Raw genomic sequence first — 24,587 nt, 5'->3', positions numbered from 1 at the left:
TCTCTCTCCCCACCCCATCCCGGAAAGAGAGTCCCTGGGGGACAGATCAGTAAAGGCTTTGTGCAGTTTCCACCCCTCCCCCAGGTCTCTGACCAGGCCAGAGGAAGTATTGGGGATAAAGCACAGGCCAGATCAGGGCTTCCTGAAAGACCCAGCCTTGGCCAGCTTCAAGGTCTGGGGTGGGGGAAGTCCATGCGCTGATATGATTAAGGAGGGGTGTGCTCTGTGGAACCTGCGCCCAGGACCGCTGGCCCCCGCCCTGCCAGAGCCATGATGAGGGTCTGTGCCCAGAGAACCCACCTAGCTCACCCTAAAAGCCATAGAAAGGTTTATGAGCTATATAAACATGTTATGCTAGTGAAAGAAGCCAATCACAAAGACTACATAGTGTGCAAGACTCCCTTTACATGAAATGTCCAGGGCAGGCCAATCCACAGACAGAGAATGGTGGCCAGGGAGTGGGGACTCTTGAGGGACTCATGGGGTGATGGCTAAAGGGTACAGGTTTTTTTGGTGTAATGAAACTATTCTAAAATTGACTATTACAGTCGTAGATGCCCAACTCTGTGACTACCCTGTATAATAAAAGCGACTGGATTAGGTACTTCACATGCGTCAATTGTGCAGTATGGGAACTGTATTCCAATAAAGCTGTTCCCAAAGGCAGGGGCTAGCAGCTGTCATCCCTGGGGCAGCTCAGTGAGGGTGCCAGTGTCCACTGTTTCCTGTGTTTTCACCAGGAAACATATTGTTTCTGTGCAGCCACCAACTCTACGAGTTTGTGCCACTTTGTTAGCCCCATTATACAGAGGGCATACTGAGACTCAGGGAGATTAAGTAATGTGCCCCAAGTCTCATGACTGGTGGAGACCCTCGCTTCAGAAGCCCTGCCACTTGTAACCACAGCGCTATATCACCACATCCTAACCCAAGTCAGTATCAGAAAAGCCAACATAAGGTCAATACTGTATGGATTGAGCACTAACATTAATAGTACTGGGCCTGGGACCTTATCAGAGGATGGTTTTTGAATAATTGTGCTGCCTGAGTGAGTTCTATGCTTTCCAAAGCTGGTCTTGGCTGATGTTAAGGTAGCCCTTTAAGGGCCATCACTGCCCCCTCCACGGGGGGCGGGGGGGGGGGCATAGGTGGCCCTTTAAGGTTCTTGGGGACACTGGCAGGAACTATCTGCTTCTGTGGAGTTGTCTGTAGTCACCCAGCTGGCTGGGTACAGAGAGGCCCTCTCCCAGCAGCTCTGGGAACCAAAGTATATGTGAGCCCTAGGACAGGAGCAAATCCCAAGTGCCCCAGCCCAAGTCGCATCTGGAGCCGCAGCTTCCATGGGCTTTCCCTCTGCTCTGATGTGAGCTCTCCTGGGCGGGAGCAGCCAGGCAACCTTGTGGTCCCACTGTCTGGTCTGCCAAGAACTCAGGCTGAGGAGCCGTCCACCCTCTCCACGACTTCCAGGACTCCCGGCTTGCCGCAGTCTGGCTGGGCACAAAATCACGAGCCACTCACAGCCTTGTAGATTCAAACAGCAATTCTTTATTCCCGAAACTCTCACCGGCACTCTACACGCACGTTCTGGGGAAAATCCACCTCCACTCGGCTCTGCATCCCCAAATACCCTCTCAATCTCGCGAGAACTCAACGGGAACTCAAGGAGCGGGCGGGCACCTGAGGCAGCAGGATACTCCCTATTCCCAGCAGGGTCCACCTTAAACCTGGAACCGCCCTAATCCAGCAGGATCCTCCCTAAACCCGGATCCACCCTGGTCCTTGAGCAGGGTCACCTTTCTCAAACATTCATGCAATGTCACTGCAAATGACCTGGGTCCAAGGCAAGCCCATTTCCACAATGGAGAGTCCTCCCTCTAAGCAACATGGGGTAGGCTGACAAGGAAATTGCCATGCGTCATACCTACTTAGCTATGGCTCTCAGCACCGGCTCAGTCCCGGCTCAGGAGGTGTGCTTCTCTGCCTGAGCCCTTAGTTGAGGCTAAATCACTTAGCAGATGACGTGACAGATCTTCACCACCTAGCCCTGCACCTGGATGTGGAACTGTCACACTCAAAGAACTCAGGTCCCATAAGCCAGCAGGAGGGGAGCTGACATTTGCTCTCAGGGCACAAAAGTGAGGCACAAAGTTCCTTACCAACTAGAATTTTCTATACAATCCTCTCCTTGAGACCCAGGAGGTAAAGTCAAGGTCTTCCCAAGCTTCCCCTGCCCCTCCCCAAGGCTTCCCTTGCTTTCCCACAGTCTGCATCTCTGCCCACCCCCTGGTCACACCTTTCCTATGATTCGGCTAGAAATCATGTTTCCAGAGTGAGTGTCCTGGATGCAGAGGGAGCCCTTTCCACAGGGCAGTGACATGGCACCCTCTCATCCACAGGCCCACCCTCCAAAGGCGAGGGGCAGAACAGGGCAGGAGTGAGGGCTGTCCTATCACCTACTAGCTGTGTCACCTTGAGTTTTCTGACTGAGCCCTTCAATCCTGTTTCCTGATCCATACAAGGGGAGCAATGTGAGGTCTAACTAAACCTGCCTGGCACAGAAGAGGAAGAATAATGGCAGTTATATGCAGACACGTGAGATCCATGAGATCCTTTTATACACAATGGGAGCATCCTTGAACCCTGTAGCCTGACTATAAGGATGGTTGCCGAATAGAACTGGTAGACATTGACGTAACTGCTTTAATTACTCTCTCTCTCTTTCTCTCTCTCACACACACACTCACACACACACACACACACACACACACACACACCCTCTTTTCTTTATTTTCTCAAAGATGCTTTCACTACCTTATGTTGGAGAGAGGACTAAAATCACTGTGGCCCCCGGCCCCACAGGCCATGCTATTTTTCTGGAAGTTCTTCTACAGGAAGCAAACCTTTTTTGACGCAGGTCTTTTTGTTGTAATAGGAGGTCAGTATCAAGAGCCAACATAAGGTCAATACTGTATGGATTGAGCTCTTACATTAATAGTACTGGGGCTGGGACCTTATTAGAGGATGGTTTTTGAATAATTGTGCTGCCTGAGTGAGTCCTATCCTTTCAGGGCTATGCATGGGCAGGTTGGTTCTTTGGGGTGGTAAAACACCCAGTTTCTCCACAACTTCAAACACTGTCACAAGAAGCTTTAATGTTTATAATGTCCAACTCCCTGCCAACTAGCCAGATTTTACCGACAGGAATTTCATGACAAACACATACAGTGTCTCGTCATCTATGTCTCCATGCACCTGAGCCCATGGGCCAGCAACCCTGACCTCCAGGCCCTTATTAACTAACACTGCTCCTCCCAGCCTGACCTGTGATGGATAAAGACATCAGATTTCTAGTGTTCCTGAGTCCCTTGTTCGTTTCTTTCTCTCTGGGGCAAGTCTCTATAAGGTCAGAGTCCACATTCCCAAGGCCCAGCATCCCTCCATCATGTCTGCATTGGCTAAGCCTCTTCCCCCATGAGCCCCTAGAAGCTGTTGTGTTTATCAAGCATCCTCCACCCCGTGCACTCTGACTCCAGAAACCGCCCTCCTATTGCAAAAAAAGACCTGCATCAAAAAATTTTGCTTCCTGTAGGAGAACCTCAGAAAGACAGCATGGCCTGGGGACCCGGGGGGCCACAGTGATATTAGTCCTCTCTCCATCATTGCTAGCAGAAATGTGCTCCTAGTCGGGTTCTTCCTGAAGCAGCCCTGAAGACAGCCTTGGGTTCACGCTGCTGACCCCAACCTGAGCTGCCCGTGGGTGGCCCCCACAGGGATGACGATTACCGCACCTTCCCCTGACCTTCCTCAGGTTCGCCTGCTTGAGCACAGCAAGCCTCATTTATGCCACAAAATTGGAAAGGCCCTAATACAGAGAGGTGAGGAGGGGAAAGGGGAAGGGTCAAAAGCCTGAGGATGGGCACCGCCAGGGTGCTGGACACACGGCAGCACGGCAGGTAGACTCAGGGGGGCCCAGGGCATGAGGGGGAGGGCGTCAGCAGAGTCCAGCACACTTCCAGAAGTCAGGGCCTTCTCAGAACCTTTCCTCGTCTGTGAGACGGACAGGAGACCTGTTCTGCTTCCTGGCAGGGTCCCTCGGAGGAAGTGTGGGTTATGCAAGCAAACTGGGGTGCTGTGGGTATCAGCAGGCGCCATCGCCCTCGGCACCTGCGGACCTGCAGCAGTGAACACTGGGGACGCTTCTGAGAGCAGAGATGTCCAAAGAAGGCAATTCTAGGCGGCAGCCCCTGACCATCCTCCGGCTCCCCTTGCCAAGCCCTGTGGCGTTCTGGTCACATGAAGGGAAAAGCCCACTGGTAGTTCCATGCTGTCCCCAGCTCTCACAGCAACCCCCCAGGAGGCATGGCCATGGCCACGGCCAGCTGAGGAAACACCTGGCAGGGTTAAGTGACTGGCTCATGGCACACGGCTAGGAAATGGCAGGGTCACCTTCACTCGCCTGCTGGTATGACCCTCATAGAGCCTCTCTCTAGAAGATGCCACAGGCTCCATCCTCTGTCACAGGTGCCATGCAGCCCTCTAAAGTTCTGGGAAGCGACTCTCCTGCCATGTGGGCTCCACTAACAGCACTAGCTGGGCACCCGCCTCCGAGTGCTCTCCTCTTCCTCAGCCCAGATAAACCTCCCCATGATGCCATGGGGACGGAATTGGATAGCCCCATTTTACAGAAGAAGGCACTGAAGCACCGAGTGGGTGAGTCACTTGCCCAAGGCCACACAGCAAGAAAAGGCAGAGCTGACATATGAACTCAGGCAGGGGCTCTGATCTGCTGAGTCCCTTCCTCTCTGGGGTGCAGCCACATTTTCCTCCCCTATCCACGAGTAGGCCACATCCCCAAATGATGGGAATGGAGCCGCCATTGCCTTCTCTCCTTGAGTGAGAACTGACGAAGGCCAGGGAGGCGAAAACAGCATGCCCAGCCACCTCTCTTAAAGGCTCAGGCTCCTAAAGAGTGCAGATCCTCCGTCCTGAGTGAGATCTTCTTACTGGGAACTGTGGGAACTGGTGTGCCCACGGTGGCACCAGGTACCACGGCCCAACACAATTAGAGCCAAATGCCATTTTGTTTTTCCTTTTGAGAGTGACGACTTTTCCTTTTGGATGCTCTAAGGGGGGTTCCCAGTACAAGTTTTCCAAAAGAGGGGCAAACGCAAGGGAAGGACAAAGAGAACAAGAACCTACCACAGGACGGAGCCAGGGGGAAGCCTGATGAGCTGGCTCCTGGCTGCAGCTCTGGAAAGACCAGAGACCCTGCGGAAGAACACCCCTGTGTGACCTCACCCAGATGATGGCTTGCACTGTGGGGGCATCGGCTCAGCAGCTGAAGACCTCAGGCATGCCTGCCATCTTCTTCCCACGTCTCACATTCTATCATCAGCAGAACCAAGTGGAAGAATGATCCCGGCCTCCTTTCTCGTGCCTCCACCCTGACTCATAAGCACTTCTGCCACCACCTGTCAGTCCCAAGGTGGGATTTCTGACCACAGAGGCAAAACAAAGCCAAGCAAAAGAGCTGAGCAGCTCAGGTCCAAAGTCAGGTTAGGGGGCAGTAACTCTGCGGGCTCTCGGTTCTTTGGGGTGGTAAAACAGCACCCCCAGCCACCTGTCTTAAAGGACCAAGCTCCTGGGAGGAGCACACAAAGTCCCATTCCCTGGGCTCCTACGTGGGCCTGGCACAGGTTTGAATGTTTTACATACGTTAGCCCATTTAATCCTCACCACCAGCATGGAGATGCTTTGATCATCCCATTTTTCGGATGAGAAAACTGAGGTGCAGAGAACTTCCTCCTCCCTGAAGGCCCTGCAGTTCTCGAGTGGCAAAGCTGGATCTCAAGTCAGGTGGCCTGCCCTCAACGACTGCCCAGCTACCTCAACAGCACCGCACTTAGTTCTCACAACACCCTGCAGAGTTACTATGAGCTGCTTTTACAGACAAGGATACTAAGGACTGGTGCTGAGCTACCTGCCCAAGGCCATGAGCTAAATAAGGGGCAGAGCCAGGGAGCCCAGCTGAGGTCGAATTCAGGGGTACCATTCACACTTGCCTCCCGGGACAGGAGAGGACAGTGCCAGAGGGGAGGCAACAGGCCTGGGAGAGGGCACACTAGCTGGCTCCATAGCATAGAGCCAAAGGGCCCCAATGCCTGATGCCATGGAACCCAAGGGTGCAGGGCCAACAAGAGCCTGGGGCCAGCAGACAATGGAGCCAAGGACAGCTGCTGTTTATTTTGGGCGCTGGGGAAAAAGGGAAGGTCTGGGTAGGACCCGCCTCCATCCAACAATAAGCTGAGCAGGGCCTGGTGGGGAGGCTGCCAGACCCCAGGCAAATCAATGCTCCACCACCTGCTGGGCTTTGCTGAGAGCTGAATGGTCTAGGTGTCAAAAACTCTCTTGCCAGACACCCTAATCTGGCCTTCACCAACAAACACCCCCAGCCCCCTGGGCTGGACTTGCAAATGGCCCAGGAAGACAACTTCCCAGAGCAAACCCACCCCCTGCAGTGTCGAGTTCCAGGAGCAAATGGTTTTTCCTGTCTGGGGAAGAGAGACTGCTTCTGCCGGCCTCCCATGGCTTTGGATCCCCTCACTCTGACACGGGTTAACTCCTCTCCTCCGAGTCCAGGACACCTAATGATATGAGTGTCACAGGCAAGGCCCACAGGGGGCCAACCTGGGCTGCAGTGAGACTGGCTGGTTGGATTCCCTGAGAGGCTATGGAGCAAGTTTTCCCAAAGGACTTTGAGTCCCCCTGCCTGGCTCTGAGCCCCAGCTGGTAAATGAATCTCTCTGTGCCCCTGTTTTCTCATCAGCAAAGAAAGGAGCACCCTAGTGCTTTCCTCATAGGGTTGTTCTGAGGATTAAAGGTGCTTAGAAGCGTGCCTGGCATATCAACAGTGCTGCCACTGCTGTATGCCTTGGCCTTGGGGTTTCCTTCTCGCTGTGAATACGGAAGATAGTATTCCTGGATCAATACACCGAGCATTTAGGTTCCCAGGTTAGCCCATAATGGAGGTGAATTGAAGACCTCTGGTTCTTGAGATGTAATTCTGTCGACTCGGAGAAAGAGAAGAGTTTTGGTGGGCTGACCTGAGACTTTTAGCACCATTTACAAGATTATGTTGATAGAACATGTGTTTTGAGTTTCCACCAACCAATTCCTTCAACTGTAAGTTAGAAGCTGTGGTAAAAATAGGAGTGTGTGGGGGGAGGGGCTTTGCTAGAACAAAGCCTCAGTCTGGGTTTATCACACTGATCAGGGACCTACCATGATGCAGAAGCTCTGCTGGCCTGAGGAGGGTGTGGAAGAGGCAGGACGCTGCCCTCACAGGGCTCCCCACTTCTGGCTCCTGGCTTTCTGCACAGAGCCTCACACATGGTGGGTATAAGACTATGTTCAGCCTCCAAAACTCCCTAATGTGCACACTGTCCGGGACCCTGGAGTTCCTGTCCCCATCACTGCTGACCACGACTGCATCTCCCCAGAGGGCCCCACCTAGGGGGTCAGGGTCAAACCCCCAAGAGTCCCCAGTCACTTTTCCCCCAGCATTTTGGCCAGTTTCCATCTTCGAGGCCCATCCCTGAGCAGAGCATGCCACCCAGGTCGGGGAGGGATATGAGGCTCAGGTTGACCTCCTTCCCTGCCCCCACCACAGTGGCCTCCTTGCTCTTGCATGGCCCTACCTCAGGCCCTTAGCACTTGCTGTTCCCTCCTCCCTCAACTACTTTCCCCAAATAGACACAAGCCTCACTTCCTTGCCTTCCTCAAGTCTTATTTAAAGTCACCCACAGAGTGGGGCTGTCCTTGAATACCCTCTACAAAAAGCACAGCAACCCCCACATCACCAGCCCTCCCTGGGTCCCTCACCCTCCCTTAGTTCTCTCCACAGCATTTGTCCCCCATCTAACACAGGACGGTTTACCCATGTGTTTGTTTATTATTCCCCTTCTCCCATCAGAATGTAAACTCCAAAAGGGCAGGGGTTTTCATCCGCCCTGCTGTGTTCTCAGTGCTCGGGAACATCGAGCAGTGAAGAATGAATATGAGTAAGTAACAGCTTGCCAAAAGCTGGAAACCCAAGGCCATTCTTGATGTTAAATGAGAAGTAAAACGGTAATCATTTTTAAAATGCACAGACAGGAAATATTTTAGGATGAGAGGTCAGGGAAGCTTCCGGAAGGTGGAAGAAATGGATCAAAATCATGGATGATAATGATGTTAATGACAACAGCTGCCATTTACTGAACAGCTATTATATGCCAAGCACTACACAGAGTCACAACCATATGGGGTAGGTATTATTATTATTCCCATTTTACAGATTAGGAAACAGAGACCCATGGAGGTCTTGACCAAGTGAAACAGGTTAAGAGGCAGGGCTGAGATTCATAACCCACCTGGGACAATGGGCAGAGGCCCTCAATGCCCTGTCCCTATCCTCTTGCCCTCAACTTCCAACCGCTGGCACCCCAGTCTCTCCCCAGGGATTTATTCCAATTTCCAGAGACTGGTTTTTGCCTGAAGCTGGAGTTTTACGCATCAGCTAGAAGCGACAGGAGATTAAACTGCCCCCTGCTCCCAACCACTGAGCTGTGCTATCCACCATCCTCAAGGTGAGGACAGAACCCTGCAGCTGGGACCTCTGAAGGGCCAGGCCTTCAAAAGTGACCCTGGACAAGAGTTGAAGGGGAAGAAAAATTCGAACCCAAAATAGAGACCATACCTCCCCATAGGCTTGTTCTCGGTAGCAAGTTGTTATCTTTTTTTTTTTTTTTTTAAAGAGAGAGAGAGAGAGAATTTTTTAATATTTATTTTTCAGTTCTTGGCGGACACAACATCTTTGTTTGTATGTGGTGCTGAGGATCGAACCCGGGCCGCAAGCATGCCAGGCGAGCGCGCTACCGCTTGAGCCACATCCCCAGCCCAGCAAGTTGTTATCTTATCTCAACCAGCAGCTGCAGACCCATAAGATAGGTGCAGGTGACCTGGGGTTTAATCCAGATCCTTGATGCTTTATCTGGGACCCAGGAGCTCCCAAGTCTCTGGCCTCTGAGGGAGCTGTCAGAAAAGGCATCTGGACAACCCTGGATGTCCAGCCTTCTAAGGGAAACCCACTGCAACACACTCCCCTTTGGTGAACTCCCTTTCTTCTGAACCCAGGGCAGTGCTAAGTGTTCCAGTCCCCCACCTTCAAAGCCACAAAGCAGGCTGAGAGCCCCCCTGAGAGCATGGAACAGCCACAGAGCCCAAAGTCTGAGGGAGAGTAGAGAGGGTGAGAAAGGCCACGCACGTGCAGCTACTTTTGACATGAGTGGATGTCTCCGGCCTGGGCAGGGGGAAAAAAGGACACCCACCCTGCAACCCAACCTCTGGGAACCCAGTAGAAACATCACAGGTTTTGTTGCTGCAGAGATCTGGGCTCAAACCCTGCCTCCCGCCATTTACCGCCAGTAAACACCAGATGCAAGATGTGGTGCCTCTCTGAGTCCATTTTCTCATCTATACGACACAGACGATGACCAGGGCCTGCCTTGGGTCAAATGAGACAACAAACAAGGAGCCCTAGCCCAGTGCCTGCACCTAAAAGGGGTTCCAATGACTCAATTCTCCACTTCCCCACCTGGAAGGGTGCCTTGATCAGCTCCGAAATCATGGGGGAAATGAGACTGCTCTTCTCAAGTTGCCAATGAGCGATGACTAAATAACGAATCCCGCTTGAAACCAAAGCTCAGACATCATTCTAGGACAGACCTCAACTCTGTAAGAGAAGGATCAGTTTGCCAACCCCCTGGGGCTTAGGCCAGCAGAAATCCTGGCAGCCACCTCCAGGAACCTGGTCCTCATCAACAAGTACTTATGTCCCTCCTGGGTGCCAGGCACTGTGCTGAGAGCTCAATTAATCCCTTCCGGCCCAGAAGGCAGAATTCAGGAGTTTCCCTCTGAGAGCTGCCCTGCTAGCACCATGCCAGGCAGTTGGGCCTCCTCCTCTGTTGTCACAAAGAGAAATTCTCCCACACAGGCAAGTCCCTTAAAATAGCTTTTTGGGTCTGGGCCATCAGGAAACAGAATAAAGCTGGATCAGAATCGGGCCTACCATGAAAGTTTATAAAGCAGCCACTTCAAATGACAGGAACAGCCCCTATACACTCAGGGTGGGCAAAAGTGGCAAGGCAGGCTTCCCAAACAAGAATGGGGGTGCCATTCCACAGGAGAACAGCATGTTGGGCATGAGACCTTGGGCAACCCTGGAGTGTGTAAGGCACAGGGACAGCAGCTGGGGGAGGGGCAAACACTCCTGATTGTGCGCTTGACTGACAAGCAACCTTGCCTTTCTGAACTGCAGGCTCAAGTCAATTGGGGTTAAAAATGTAGCCCCTTCAGGTCTGTGTTGGGGCCGGAGATTATAAATCAGAGGGCTGGCAGTGCCTGGCACAAAATGTGTGGTGGCTGCGTGACAATGGTGGTGACGTAAAACAGGTCAAGTTCTGCTTCAACTATTACCAAGTAAGAATGTTCCTTGAGAAAAGAAAATGCAGGGGCCTCTACCAGGGAGGGTGCTGTGATGGGCAAAGAAAACCAGCCCACAGCCTCTTGAGCCCATACCCCACCTGGTGCCCCCAGCAGGTTCACCATCAGCATGGGGCAGCAACCCCATCCCCTGTTCCTAGGAATTTCGGTCAGATCTGATAAGAGTGATCAACAGCCCGGGTCTGAAGTTCACACTCCTGGGATCCCAGAGACAGATTAGGCCCCTCACACTGGCCCCTACTACATAATTTATGCTGTGTTGACACACTCAGGCCGAAGGGCTTCTGCCCCATTCTGCTTTGCTTGTGCCTCCACCCAGGCTTGGGAGGGTGGCTTCCTCACCAGCCAGAGGGAAATGACAGCAAAGGGTCAGAGAATGCCTCAGGGTGGCTGGGCAGAAAGCACAGCTGTTTCCTCTTTGTTAACTCAGCCGCCTGGGAGTTGCTTCCTCCCCTCAGGTAAGGAGGAGGAGAGATGGGCATATCTCTTCCCATTCCCCAAAATGACAGGTTTGGAAAGAAGCAAAGTGTCATTGCCAGAGGTGGTATTCTAGAAAGGTCTGCGGTGTCCTGAGTCAGCCTGGCTATACCTTCTCAAGAGGAGGCTGGGCAGGTAAGCCTTGCTGAGATTCTCTGGGAGTCCAGAAGAGCTCTTTTCCTAAAGTATCCTCTGCCACACGGGATTAAGAAACCAGCCTAAGGGCTTTGGAGCCTCCTACAGTGATTTTCTCTGGGCTCAGTGCTTTGCAAAGCAGTCATCATGGCTTCTGCAAGGCAGGCTGGAGAGGAAGCAGTCACCTCCTTTTCCACATGGGCAAATGGAGTTCCAGAAAGGGGAAAGTGAAGTGTGGAAGAGCTCATGGCTGGAGAGACTAACCAGTAAGGTCTCAGGTTGAACCCCCTGGGGGCCCAGTCCCCTAGGTTCATACCATGTCATTAAGGGACTGCAGGGTCTCTGAGGGGACACAGCAGGCTTTGGAGCCCACAGTTCCACGACAAGTGCAACTCATGGGCTGGCCATTCACTTGGGCTCCTGAGCCTGGAGGCCCTCCCCTGGGTGGTGTGGACGCCAGCAGGTTGGAGGGGCTGTTTGAGAATATCCACAGACAACTCTTAGCACATAGAAAGCATTTCAGAACGTGTGCTGTTATTTTTATTATGACATTTCACCTGAAGAATAAGACTTGCTAGAACATCTAGGAGTGGTGGGGGTCAAATAAATGAAGAAGTAGTTGTATTTAAAATACTCAAAATGAGTTCAGAAAGCTCTTGGAGTTGAAGGCAACCTTAGTGTGAACGTTTCAGATGACACTGAGAGAGACTTGGAAGCTATCCTGGGTCCCGTGGAGCTGTTTGGTATTAGCCCCTAGGCCATCTAAGGATACGCCTGCCAGCCAGGGCCCTCTGCAGTCCAGACCCACAGCAGCTAACACCTCACTCCTGGCTGCTCCCCCTTCTCTTCCTCCACAGCCCACCCTCCCAAGAGCCTGGGTGCAATCAACTTTTATGGGGCAGCCTGACCCCTAGAAATAAGAGCTATAAACAGGAGGGACTGGGATCTGGCCAAGTCAAGCGTCCCCAAAGCAGAACTAGAAAAAGGTTCCAGTCCTTACCTAGCCCTGTTCCAGCCACGGCAGCAAGAGCAACCCTAGAGTCCGTTCTGGAGCCCACCCAAGGTCTGGTACCAAGAAGCCATTGCCACTGCCCCCCAGCCTTGGTGAGAAAACAGAGATTCCTAGGGATCTATTCAATAAACTCTGAATTCCCTGAGCTGCCACCCCAGGCCCTCAGGATCTGGCTGTGACCTTCTCCTCATCCTTCTTCCCCACATTTAGGTTCTGCCTGGATTTTCCTGACCCGTTCCACCTCCGCACTTTTGCTTTTCCCTTTTTGGGAATCCCTTTTCCTGATTTTCCCATCTCAATCCTACTGTTTCCTAGCCAATCCTAATTACTCCCCAAGGCCCACCACGAAGCCTGTCTTGAGCCATCCTCCTTCCCTGAAAACTCTGGGTCACCGGGAGCACTCCCTCCTCTGAGCATCTTAGAGACTTAATGATTCACATGGCAAATATGTATGCTGCATCTTGGATGTGTCCAGGTGTCGTTCTAAGCTCTTCACGTGGAGGACTCGAGCCTGTGAACCAGGTCCGATCTCCCACATTTTTTTTCCAGATGAGGAAACTGAGGCAGTATAAGGAGATGGGAATTCCAGCCAGGGATACCAGAGTCAGTACTCAAGGACACACAGCATCCCCAGAGGCACCTCTCCTGCCCTCAGGATGTGGTGATTCCCCATCTCTGATTCCCAAACCGGTGAGCTGCCACTGTCTTCCCCCTGAGAGCCAAGTCCAGGAGAGTTAACCAGAGTCACGTAAAACAGAGTTCACACAAAATGCCCTCCAATGGCATCTTCCACAGTGCCTGGCATCCCAGAAGGTCTCATGTTAGTTCTTCCCATCCTGACAGGACTCTGGTCAGTTCTGTGCCTGCAGCAGGGGCTCAGTCCCCTGGCTGATGTAGTGATTTGCCTGGAGGTTATCTGGGCCAGGAGAGGGGTCAGCTTCACATCCCATTCACCTGCCTGCCTGCAACTGATTCCCAGCAGGCAGCAGCAGCCCCGCCAGGCAGGAAGCAACTCTGGGAATTGGCCTGTTGAACGCTGACCACCCTGGTGGGAGCGTCCATTATTTTTGGCAATTGTCATGGCAGAGGACACCTCTGGCCCTCGCTCAGGACCCATTTCCAAAGCCAGAATCTCCACCTCATTTCCCACACACACACCCCTTGTCCTTCCTGTCATTTGGGGTCTTGGTCCCAATCCATTATCCCTTTCCTGGATTCTCAGAACTCAAGAGGAGTAAGTGTGACTACTGTATGTATAACTATCATTTGTTTTATTTTGGAGGCAAAAGAGAACAGAGTTGCCTGTTAGACTTCTTCTGGCCAAGAAATAGTCTGGTCAGTGACTCAAGCTGAGGAAATTAGAAGGTAATTTCCAGGGAACTGCTTTGCAAACCCCAAGTCAGAAGTCCCCCCAAACGCTCCCTAATTTGGCCTCCACTGCCCGTTAACTCCGATGGCCCCAGAATATCTCTCCGGAAAATGCAGCAGCTGGTGCTTATATTTCTGGAGCTGGAAAAAGTCTCCTCTGACATCAAAAAGGTTTATTTTTCCCTTCCCTTCCCCTCTGCCTGCCACCACACATGGTAATCCCAACCCCAGTTTGCCCCCCAGAAAACCCTCTCTGAGCTCTGAGCAAGGCCAGGATAAATGGCTGGCTGTGATCCCTGTTCCAACGGTCTTGAAGGATGTGGTTGGTTGTTCCATGAGCAAGGAGCCTCGTCAGCCCTGTGAATCACCCCTCAATCACTTCCCTCTCCAGAGAAGAAACAATTCCTGTTCCTGTGCATGAGAATATACAGAGAGAGAGAGAGAGAGAGAAAGAGAGAGAGAGAGAGAGAAAGAGAAAGAGAGAAAGAGAGAGATGGGGAGCAGGCAAGAGTGCTCACCCCTCTATGGCACTGACTACTGACCTTGCTTTTGTCTGGAGCACCTTCTTCCTCTCTCCCAACCCATATTCCTTCCCTTCTCAGCTTATCAGGAAGCCATCAGTAGGTTCCAGGCTCAGCTCAGGATCCCCTCCAGGTCTGAACAGCTGTCCCATGTTTATCTGTTTCTCCAGTACTGGGTGTTTTCCATGGGGCAAGTAGCCCAATTTCACATCAGACTATGAACAGCTGGGCCTTCCTTTCTGCCCAGTCTTTCCTTGCTCTCCGTTTCACCTATAAGGTCCCAGATGTGCTTCAGTGCTTTGGTGAGGAGGAACACCACATGGAAACCAGTATGCGCGAGCACCCATGATGGGCGTCAGGTTCTGGGTAGAAGCTTTCCCCTGAATTATGACAGGTCAAAGCCCTGTGAGGTTACAGGAGGAAACAGAGCCCCAGAGTGACTGGTTCAAGGTTGCACAGCTAGGAAGAACCAGAGGCCAACCCAGTCGGCCCAATGCCATTCCTTCCATAACACAGAACTGGCCCTGGAGAAGGCCTTTTCAGACTGCAGCTGTACATCCTCACTCCTTGTGGGCTGGAGCCACAGTCTAAGGGCTCAGAAATGAATGAGTTTGGGGTCAATTCCTAAAAATGTGGTTCCAAGGACCAACACCAAAATCTGTGATGATCTAAACACAGGGAGAATGTATTATTTCCACAGGGTCCACCCTTCATTCCTCACTCTGCGCATCACTGAGTACAGAAACCATTCTGAATTTGCTCCACTCCTCCCAGTCCCCAGGGACCTCCCATCATTGCCCATCAAACTCACCTACCTGCCTCCTGGTGGACGGCCCATACAGTGAGGCAACCCTCTGATACCACCCTCCATTGTACAGGCCTGAGCCTGGCCTTCCCACTCATGTTCCAACTGAAGAGAGGGCCCACCTTAGAATCTCTCCTCCTTTGGACGTAAACTGATATGCATTTCCCAAGATCTGCCTGAGAGACCCCATGCAATCTGGTTAACCTCTCTTAGCCTGTTAACCCATCTGTAAAAAGAAATCAAAGAACCTCCCCCACACAGGAGTACATTGGATGAACTGTAGCAATCCCATGAGAACATGCATGTTGAGTGTTAGGCACCATGGATGGTAGCTGTTAACAATGGCTACTACTTGTTTTCCCTAAGGAGTCCTGTGGATATCAGAATGTACATGATTGGTATTTGTCTGAAATAAACACTCAGGAAAGAAAATGATGGTCCACATCCAAACAGACATAATCTATCGTTTTCTTTAGATAAACGAGCTTCTCACACAGCTCGACATACACCTATACTCATGTGAACACAAAGAATTATGTGAAGCTGAACTCAATCCCTATCAGAAAACTTCCAAATGGGATTAATTTGCAGTTTGCATCCAGCATTAGCAGGACCCTTTTAAGGACAAGTGGTGGCCAGTTTTCCTACAGTCTCCTGTGGGCAGCTCATGAAAACTAGGAAAGGGGCCCAGCTCCCAGCCAGGAGCCGGACCTAAGCAGCAGCTGCTCGCCCTTCCCAGCCCCACCCCTAGCAGGGGCTGGCAGAGAGGAAGGAAGCCAAGGGCTGGCGGCACCATGCAAACTGAAGGAGGCTACTGGCCTGTCTTACATAAACAGACCCAAAGCACAGGACCCCAGGCAGCTCTCCCTCCTCATGGAGATGAGCACGCCCCTGGCTGGATGTCCTGAGAGAACCTTTGCATGTGTTCCTGGAGTTTGGGAGCCAGGGGAGCTCCTCCTGCTTGGGCCCCAGGCCTCTCTCATCAGCGAGTTCTGGCTAATGTGCACATCCCATAAAACCTCTTTCCCCTGCAATTTACCAAACCACAGACTCAGCATTCACCATAGGTGGAGGGCAGACTAGAAGGAGGCATGCTTCTCCAGTGTAGAGGTTTCTAGAACACACACAACTTGGACACAGCACATTCTGCCAGCTAACCACACCAGAGTACTTTACCCAGAACACTTAACCTTGTACATGAGGTCCACACCCCAAGGGCCAAGAGAGGAGGGGATTCCAAGCCTCAGGGGTCACAGCCTCCTCAACTGGCTCCTCCTGTCCCTGTTGCCCCTGCTTCCTATTATTGGACACCCTATTTTATGCCTTATGCCCCAAATGTAGAGGAATCTCTCCACCAACAGATATTTGTCTTTCTAGTCAACCTCAGCCAGACTTAAGGTACCATTGATGAACAAAACCCATACCACAGGCAAAAGGCCAGTTCAACTCAGAGACTGAGACAGCTGTGATGCATATTACTCCATCCGGTTCTCAGTTTCCTCATCTACCAGATGAGTCCTTGATCCCTGCCAGCTCCACAATCCCACCACATACAACACTTTCTCCTCTTATTGTTTTCCAGGACCTCAGTTCAGAAATCTGTATGGCTCAGTGACATCACTCCCTGTCCCAAACACTATGTCATTGCTTCTTACATGGGAAGCGGAGCTGTCCCAGGAAACACTTTGTCTGTAAAGAGGGAGGAAATGATCATTTCAAGAGAACTGGACAGGACTTCTTTTGTGTTAACCATACAGCACACGTTATTATCAATCTTACGACCCAAAGACTTTCTTCCTTTTTGCCAGACCATTAATAGCTGCTTTTCAGAAATACTTTCTTAGTCAGAATCTCACCAATAGTCAGTTAGCATTTAATGAGTGCTTGTTATGTGCCAGGAACTGGGCTAAGTGCTTTACATGGATGATCTCATTTAATCTTCCCCACAGCCCTCTGAAGTACATACTATTATTATTCGCACTTTTAAAACGAGGAAACTGAGGCCCACGGAGGTTAAAGAACTTGCCTAAGGTTGTACAGCTAGTTAGTGGCCAACCTCGGCATTGAATAAGACCTCCTAACTTCAGAGCCCCCAGAAAGACCCTCCCTGGTCCTGGTGGAAACACTCCTGGTTTGTTGCCAAGAGATTTTGCATTTGTAATCTTAGGCATTGTTGGTCAGAGCTAAAAGGCAAGGTTTAAAATGTCTAAAATCCAGAGCTAAAAAAGCACCTGCCTGGGTCTTGGAGCAGAGTGCCATCTGTTGAAAGCAGTGCTCATCTCTGCCAAGGACTAGAAAACAGAACCCTTAAACTTAGCCTGCAAAACTTGAGAAAAGAGGTTAGGAAAACTGGTTTGATTCTAAATCCTGGTATGTGAAAATGGATCAACTGGTGATCCAAGCGCTCCAAAAGTTTTCTTGTAATGGCAGTAGAAGAAGCTTGCAAAGCCAGATGACACAAATGGATTGACTCCCTGATCCTGTGTCAGGAAATATCCCCCACAGGCACCTACCTCCCTGCCTGATCACTTTAACCTTCTCTCCAACCTGAGCCCAGTCACACTTTCTCAACTGTAAAGAACTCCCTCTTCAGAGCTTCTGGTGATTCCAGAGAAAAAGTAGCCTGAGGCTGACAGTACCACAAACCCCAGTTCCCCTCCAGCAGGGAAATAACAGGCACTCCAGAGATCAATGTGCAATCTAGGGCAGCAACCAACAGCCTGTTTTAATTGTTAAAATTAATGCTTTGAGCATTCTAAATGCTCCTTTAAATGCTTAATTTGCAAATAAGATGCAGCCCTGCTGTCACCATGTCCTCTGTACTTTGGAAACTGGGTTGTGGGTCTCCTTTCTCTCTAGGACAGGAGCATGGTGCTAAGATAGGCATCTTCAGATGTCAAAGACACTGTTTACTTCCTAAGGTGTGAAGGATGGGAAGGCAGAACTGGCTTAGATGAAAAGGGGACTGTCACACAGATCCTGGAGCCCGGCCCTCGGTCAACCTCAGCCCCTTCTCATTAAGTTTGGGGAAGGTAGGGGGAGGGGCGGTTGGCCTTTCCTTGGAGACCACAGTCAACATTTGCCTTCTCGTGTCTGGAGATGGAGCATCACTTAAGAGGAAATGACCCCGGTTAAGGGTCACGTCCAGAGGAGGGATAAAAGGAAAAGCCACAATTCTCCTCACACCACGGGACACAATGGCTTTAAGAAGGAAATCAAAGCTGGGCGCTGAGAGTGGAGGGGGCAGGGGACACCGCGCTTCCTTCTGCCCCCAGACCCAGGCCTAGGCAGGCAGACAGCAAACGTGGGAGGCGTGGGTCTCCGGGCAAGCCTCTGAAAGGATCCCGGGCAGAGCGAGCGCGAGCGACCCGAGCCCCCGGGGAGCGCCGGGAAGATGTTCTTTCCCAGTGGAGTCGCTCAACTAGGGGCTGACGAAAGCGCCCCCCTCCCCGCCCCAATCCATCAAAGCTCAGGCGGACAGATGACTTCACCGTTGTAACAGACAAGGGCAGCCACTTGCCAATTCCAATGCCAAAAAAAGAAACCAGAGAGAGGGGAGTGGAGAAAGGACAGAAAAGGTTTCCCTGAAGATCACAGCCCTGCAAAGAAACTCTAGAGCCACAGGCTGCCCTGAGGGCACGCAGCTCCGGGACTTACTAGCGAGGAGGAGCGAGGGGCCACCCCGCGCCTTGGCCAGCCCCCCGCTGGGGTATCTGGGTGTGGGGGGAGCGGACAGTACTCACATAATGCTTGGAGGGGTTCCTCCGCTTCTCCACGTCCACCACGGTGGCATCTTGCACGCAGTAGGCGAGCATCTTCCCCCACAAAGCGAGTGGCGCCCCCCGGCGGCGTCACCTTCTCATCCCGGCCCTGCTCCGGCTCCTGCAGCCCGGGTCCCCGCCGCCACCCGCCACACCGGCCCGGCGCGCCGATCGCTGCCCGGGCTTCCTGCGCCCACGGGCACGGCCCGGGTCAGGCGACGGTCCCGGAGGGTACGAGGGCTCCGTGCGTCTCGGGAGGCTCCCCGTGGGCCTGCCTTGCGCCCCTTCCCTCCCGCGTCGTCGCTGCAGCCGCCCGGCTCCTGCTCGCCCGCCCGCCTGCTCTCTCCGCCGCCCGGTGGGTCCGGCGGGAACTGGCGGAGCAGAGGAGGGCCGGGGGTGTGTCCCGCCAGCGAGGGCACGGGGCGGGGGACCAGATCCTGCTGTCAGCGCGCCGGGGAGGGGCCGGCGGCGCCCCTTCGCGGCGCTCCGGCTCCGGGGGGCTCGGCGCAGGCGGAGGTTGTGGGCGCAGGAGGCGGAGGCAGGGCCCGGCAGGCAGCTAAGGGAAGGGAAGGGAGGGGAGGGGAGGGGAGAGGGGAAGCGCGCGGGGAGGGGCTCCGGGACGGAGGAGGGGCTCGGGAAGACGGGGAGGGGGCTGCAGGCGGCCCAAGGGGCAGGGGCGGGTCGGCGCGCCCCCACCAGAGCCGAGAGCGCAGCCAGAGGCCTGGCGCGGCACTGGGCTAGCCCGCTGGGCACAAAAACTCGGGGTGGCTTTGGAGGGCGGAGGCTTGGGGAAAGTGAACGCGGCGCTCCCCCATCCTGGCTTTCTGTCTCGGAAAGGATTTGTGCCTTCTTGTCGCCACCTTTATGTCCCCCTACCTCTCCTGTCCCACATAGCTCTTTAATGAAAAGTAGTTTATTACCCGGCTGTTACTGCCCAGGGACTCGGAAAGAGAAAGGAACGGAAAGGGCCTGCATTAAATCCTTCAATCAGAGCCTCTTCGGATGAAACACCTGCCCCCGCCCCCATCGGGTCACAAAGGGTGAATTCTCCCCGGAAATGGGATCGATGGATTCGCTGCATGAGTCGTTCATCGATCTGGGCTTGTGTAACTATCCTGTGACATCATTTACCAAAGACAAGGTTACATACTACATAACAAGGCTGCCTTAAGCCCGGGGCTCCCCTGGGACCCTCCCGGGGCTAGCTACCAGGGAGGGGAACACACAATGGTGGGAAAATCCACTGGGTCGGGGGCCAGCTCTTCATTAGCTCCAGGCTCTGACTTTCTCACCACCCTCCCTCTGTTCTGGAAAATCAACTATCCAAGCCACTTGTCCATCTCTGGACTTGGAGCACAATTTTACTTAATTTGATTTAGCTTTTCCCCCAACTATTTCAACATTTTTTCCCATTCTACTTTCAAACATTTAAAGGGGGAGAGCTTTCACAACTAATCCAACTGTTTCACATTCACAATGAAGTTTTGTGACTTTTGACCAATGGAAACATCTGAAATGGGGGCGAAGAATTTTGTGATCTTTTTTTCTTCTTTGCACTATCGGAACCCTTGTACCAATCGAAGACTGCATTCCCACATTTGCTTGGGGCAGAGTACCCCACTCTGTTCCAACCATTTTGGGGAAGGGTGCAAGGACACCAAATGACGGCACATGAGAAGGAAATACAGAAGAGCATAGGGGTTCAGACTTGATGCACTGAAGACTTCACAGTTGTATCAGACAAGGGCAGCTACTTGCCAATTCCAATGCCAAAAAGAAAGAAAGGAGAGAGAGACAAAGAGAGAGAGAAAGACTAAGCATCTTGTCTGAGATGCTAAAAGATGCTTTTGGGTATTGCAGCAAGAATACTAGGAGAAGGTGATCTGGCAGTGAAGTTTAATTGATGGGGAAACAGGGAGAGTAGGGCCCCTCTCTCAAGCAAAGTTTGTTCCTTGAAGGGGGGGAGGGAGAAACGGCTGTCAGTATTGAACTTCCAATCCAGCTCCCAGTCTTCTCTGGTGATGAGTCAAGGAAGTCTGTGAGTTCAGTTAAAAGGATTCATAATAGCACTAACAGCCCTTCCTCTACGGAAGGGAAAGCATTCTAATACTCTAACAATCCCCTGGGGAGGGGAGCTGATGTTTGTCTGTTGCAGGGAAAAAAGAGGAGGGGGCCCAGTTCACCATGGGTCCCCTTGGGAATCAGAGCAGTGGGCTCAGGCAAGAGGGCACCACGGCTCTCCTGCTCACTCTCCTACTCCTGGGCCCTAATCCACACTGAATATGACACCAAACACAAGAAGTCTGTGGAGAAAGGGTCCCATGCTTCCCTGCTGCCCTGGCAATATGGTGTTCACCTAACTGGTATTGATCCTTTTCCCACTTAAGAAATTCCCGAAAATCTGACATCTCTTAAATTCAGTTTGTTTGTTTGTGGTGCTTTTCGTACCAAGAATTGAACCCAGGGGTGCTTAGCCACTAAGACACATACCCAGCACCCCCCTACCCCCTTTTTTTTTTTTTTTGAGACAGGCTCTTGCCAAGTTGCTTAGAGCTTCGCTAAGTTGCTGAGGCTGGCCTTGAACTTGCTGCTTCAAGCCTCTCAAGCTCTGAGGTTGCAGGAGTATGCCACTGCTCCCAGCTTAAAGTCTTTTTTTTTTTTTTTGGTGGGACCCGGGATTGAACCCAGGGCCTGTGCATGCTAGGCAAGCACTCTATCAACAGAGCTATATCCCCAGCCCCAAATTCAATTCTTTAAGCACAACCTCAACATACTTCCAGCTTCTCCCATGCTCCTGGACAATCTCCATTGGAGGGAGTAACTGAGTGCCACCACTTAATCCCAACCCCACTGTACCAAGAGGTTATTTATAAATATACATAAATATAAAGGTATTTATGTATGAAATGGTGCAGGCAGGTGCCCTTCCCAAGGGACATGTCAACCTCATGCAAACTTCTTTTCCACCATTGCCTTAGGAATTCCTTTCCATTCAACACTTGTTTACTAGTTCTTCCCTAAATGATGGAAATTAGCAAAAGTCAGGTTGGAGATGGGGCCTGTGCATAATTAGGTACCTACTATGTGCTTAGTGCCTCAGGACGGCCTCTGTTGGAGACAATGGCTTGAAGAGCCAGTGCTGGAGGGGATCAGATAAACTCCTATTTTGCCACCTCCATCTATGAATAAGCTGGGATAACTCCAATTCAAGGATACTATGTGAGTTCAAGTGACAAAACACAAACTGAAAAAAAAAAAAGTTTGGGATAAATTAAGGAAAAAGAACCCAAGATAAAGATGCAAACCAATAACTGAAAATCAGATTTTTCATAAACAAGCAATTATAGAATGTTTAGAATCTAAGAATTTTCCAGCTGGAAGGAACCAGAGAGGTTATTCATTCCTTTAATTTTACGGAGAGAAAACTGAGACCAAAAGAATCTAAGCAAGTTACTGGATGCCACATAGCTAGTTAGGCCCAGATCCACCATATTTTCCCTCCATCATGCTATGTGCCTATTCACAGGCAAGAAAAGTTCATTTTAAAAAAATAATAAAAATTAAAAAAAAATTTAAAAAAGAAAAATTTATCTAAAAAGCATACTTAGGGGCTGGGATTGTGGCTCAGCGGTAGAGCGCTCGCCTAGCACAGGTGGGACCCGGGTTCAATCCTCAGCACCACATAAAAATGAAGGCATTGGGCTGGGGTTATGGCTCAGTGGCAGAGCGCTTGTCTAGCATGTGTGAGGCACTGGGTTCAAACCTCAGCACCACATAAAAATAAATAAACAAAATAAAGGCATTGTGTCCATGTGCAACAAAAAAAAAAGTAAAAAAAAAAATAAAGGCATTGTGTTGTGTCCATCTACACCTAAAAAATAAATATATATATATTAAAAAGCATACTTAGCGGGCTGGGGTTGTGGCTCAGTGGTAGAGCACTTGCCTAACATGCATGAGGCACTGGGTTCGATCCTCAGCACCATATAAAAATAAAATAAAGGTATTATGTCCAACAACTAAAAAATTATAAATATTTTTTAAAAAAGAGTACACTTAGCACATGTATTACCACCTGTAGATTCAGAATGCTGCATGCTCTTGAACCCTGGCATGCAACCAAGAATTGTTCCTCACACATGATGCCTGGATCCCTGTCCCCAAGGAAGACTGGATAGTCCTCCAGGTTAGGGTCCTCTGTGCATGTGCAAATCCCACCTGCTCCCTGTATGCACAGCCTACACCAACTCCTCTTCCATGGATGGTCTTTGTGGCCACTCCAAAGACAACATACAGGAAAGCACTGAAAACTATTGAGCACTAAGCAAAGGCACAGTCTCATCCTTTCTTCCTCCTTTTATGGCAATTTCCAGGAGTGGAGGTGCACACCTGTGATCCCAGCAACTAGGGAGGCTGAGGTAGGAAGATCACAAGTTCGAGGCCAGCCTCAACAACCTGTCAAGGCTCTAAGCAACTTAGTGAGATCCTATCTCAAAACAAAAAAATAATAAAGGACTGGGGATGTGGCTCGGTGGTAAAGTTCCCCTGGGCTCAATCCCCAGCGCTGCCAAAAAAAGAAAAGAAAGAAATTTTATGGCAATTGCTAACCATTCACTTGGTTATTAGTCAATATTAGAACTGGGACTGCTCAGACTCTACTGTATTGAACCATATTTACACTTTTTATTTTATTTAACTTTCATGAGCTTAGGTTGTAACTTCTAAGCCAATAAGAAGTCTGTGAGGGCCTTAAGGACCATGAACTTAGACTTTGACACAACCCTCTTCCTCCCCACCCCCATCCCATAAACCACTTCTGCCACTTGCCATCTGCCGCTTGCCATACACACCCCACTCATCACAGGGCTTTCTATGAGGCAGGTGTTCAACAAATGATTGCATTTTTAAATTACTGGGACCTAAGCAGATATTTGTAGAGGTGGCTTATTCTAAGGGATGCCTAAGAAGAGTTGGAAGATAGAATCTCAGAGCAGGGCTTATCTAACCTGGGTTCTAGTCCTAGCTCAACCACAGTCCAGCCTTGTGACCTTGAAGTGAATTCCCTTCTCTGGGTCTCTGGTAATCTTTCTGGGCCCTTCCTTCCATGCTCTTCTGTGGTGGATAAACTATTCTGTAAAGTGAAGTCTCACTAGATTGTTACCTAGAGATGTTCAAATTGGAGTGAAATTTGGGGCCCCCTCCTGGCCAAAGTGGTTAACTCCAGCAGCTGGCCCAGGCAGCATCCCTCTGGCTACACTCTGGTGGGGACAAACTGGAGGGCCTGGCATGAAAAGACTGACATTCTACAGAGAGCGTACATACTCCTGGGCTCACGCATCTCTCTCTGTTTCCTCTCCTTTCTCCCCTCTTTCTTCTTCCCCTTCTCTCTTTCTCAAATTTGGCAGTAACATATGACTTATGTTTGGGGCATGCTTTGAAGATGGTCCTCTCTGATGCCAACTTCCCAGGAAGGAAATTGCTGGTCAGGTTTTTCTTGCTGGACAATAGGTCCAGGTTTGGGCCCTAGAACTGCCCACGATTCACTAATTCCAGCCATAATAAGACCCTGCCAATTTTTCTCTGATGCCCAACACAGCAAAATCTCCATGTACTTCTTTACAAAATGCTATTAAGGTCTCAGCCTCCCATCTTAGCCTTCACTCTGGTGAGGGACCTTATGTGACAGGCTTTTGTGATAGACCCACTTGAGATTCCAGCCTTAGCAAATGACCATGCCCCTGGAATAGCAGAAGGAAATCTGGTAACTCACACAGCCAGAGGCCAAGGACACAATTGGATTCACAGATGAAAAAAATATGCCTCTATAACTCCAGGCTTCACCCATAATCCTGCCCAGACATCTGGTCCCCAGACTAGTATACTGTATACCGTGTCTTAAGACCTTCAGAAACTAGCGTGGATAGTTTCATATCATTTGATCTCAGCTACTGAACACACCTGGAGGG

General features: G+C 51.1%; 1 protein-coding gene across 2 annotated transcripts in view; it reads right to left on the bottom strand.

The window, feature by feature from the left end:
* Positions 1–18,997, bottom strand: part of Sh3pxd2a (SH3 and PX domains 2A) — a 217,337-nt gene extending 198,340 nt beyond the window's left edge. For both annotated transcript variants that reach the window (XM_027930218.2, XM_071610941.1), the window contains exon 1: positions 18,604–18,997. In XM_027930218.2, the coding sequence (XP_027786019.1) occupies positions 18,604–18,675 (72 nt within the window). In that variant the 5' untranslated portion in view covers positions 18,676–18,997. The remainder of the gene's footprint in view (positions 1–18,603) is intronic.
* Between the last annotated feature and the right edge of the window lie 5,590 nt (positions 18,998–24,587).

This window comes from Marmota flaviventris, chromosome 4 (assembly GCF_047511675.1).
Source record: "Marmota flaviventris isolate mMarFla1 chromosome 4, mMarFla1.hap1, whole genome shotgun sequence".
Taxonomy (NCBI): domain Eukaryota; kingdom Metazoa; phylum Chordata; class Mammalia; order Rodentia; family Sciuridae; genus Marmota; species Marmota flaviventris.
The sequence above is the reverse complement of the archived record's forward strand: the minus strand, read 5'-3'. Positions and strand labels throughout refer to the sequence as shown.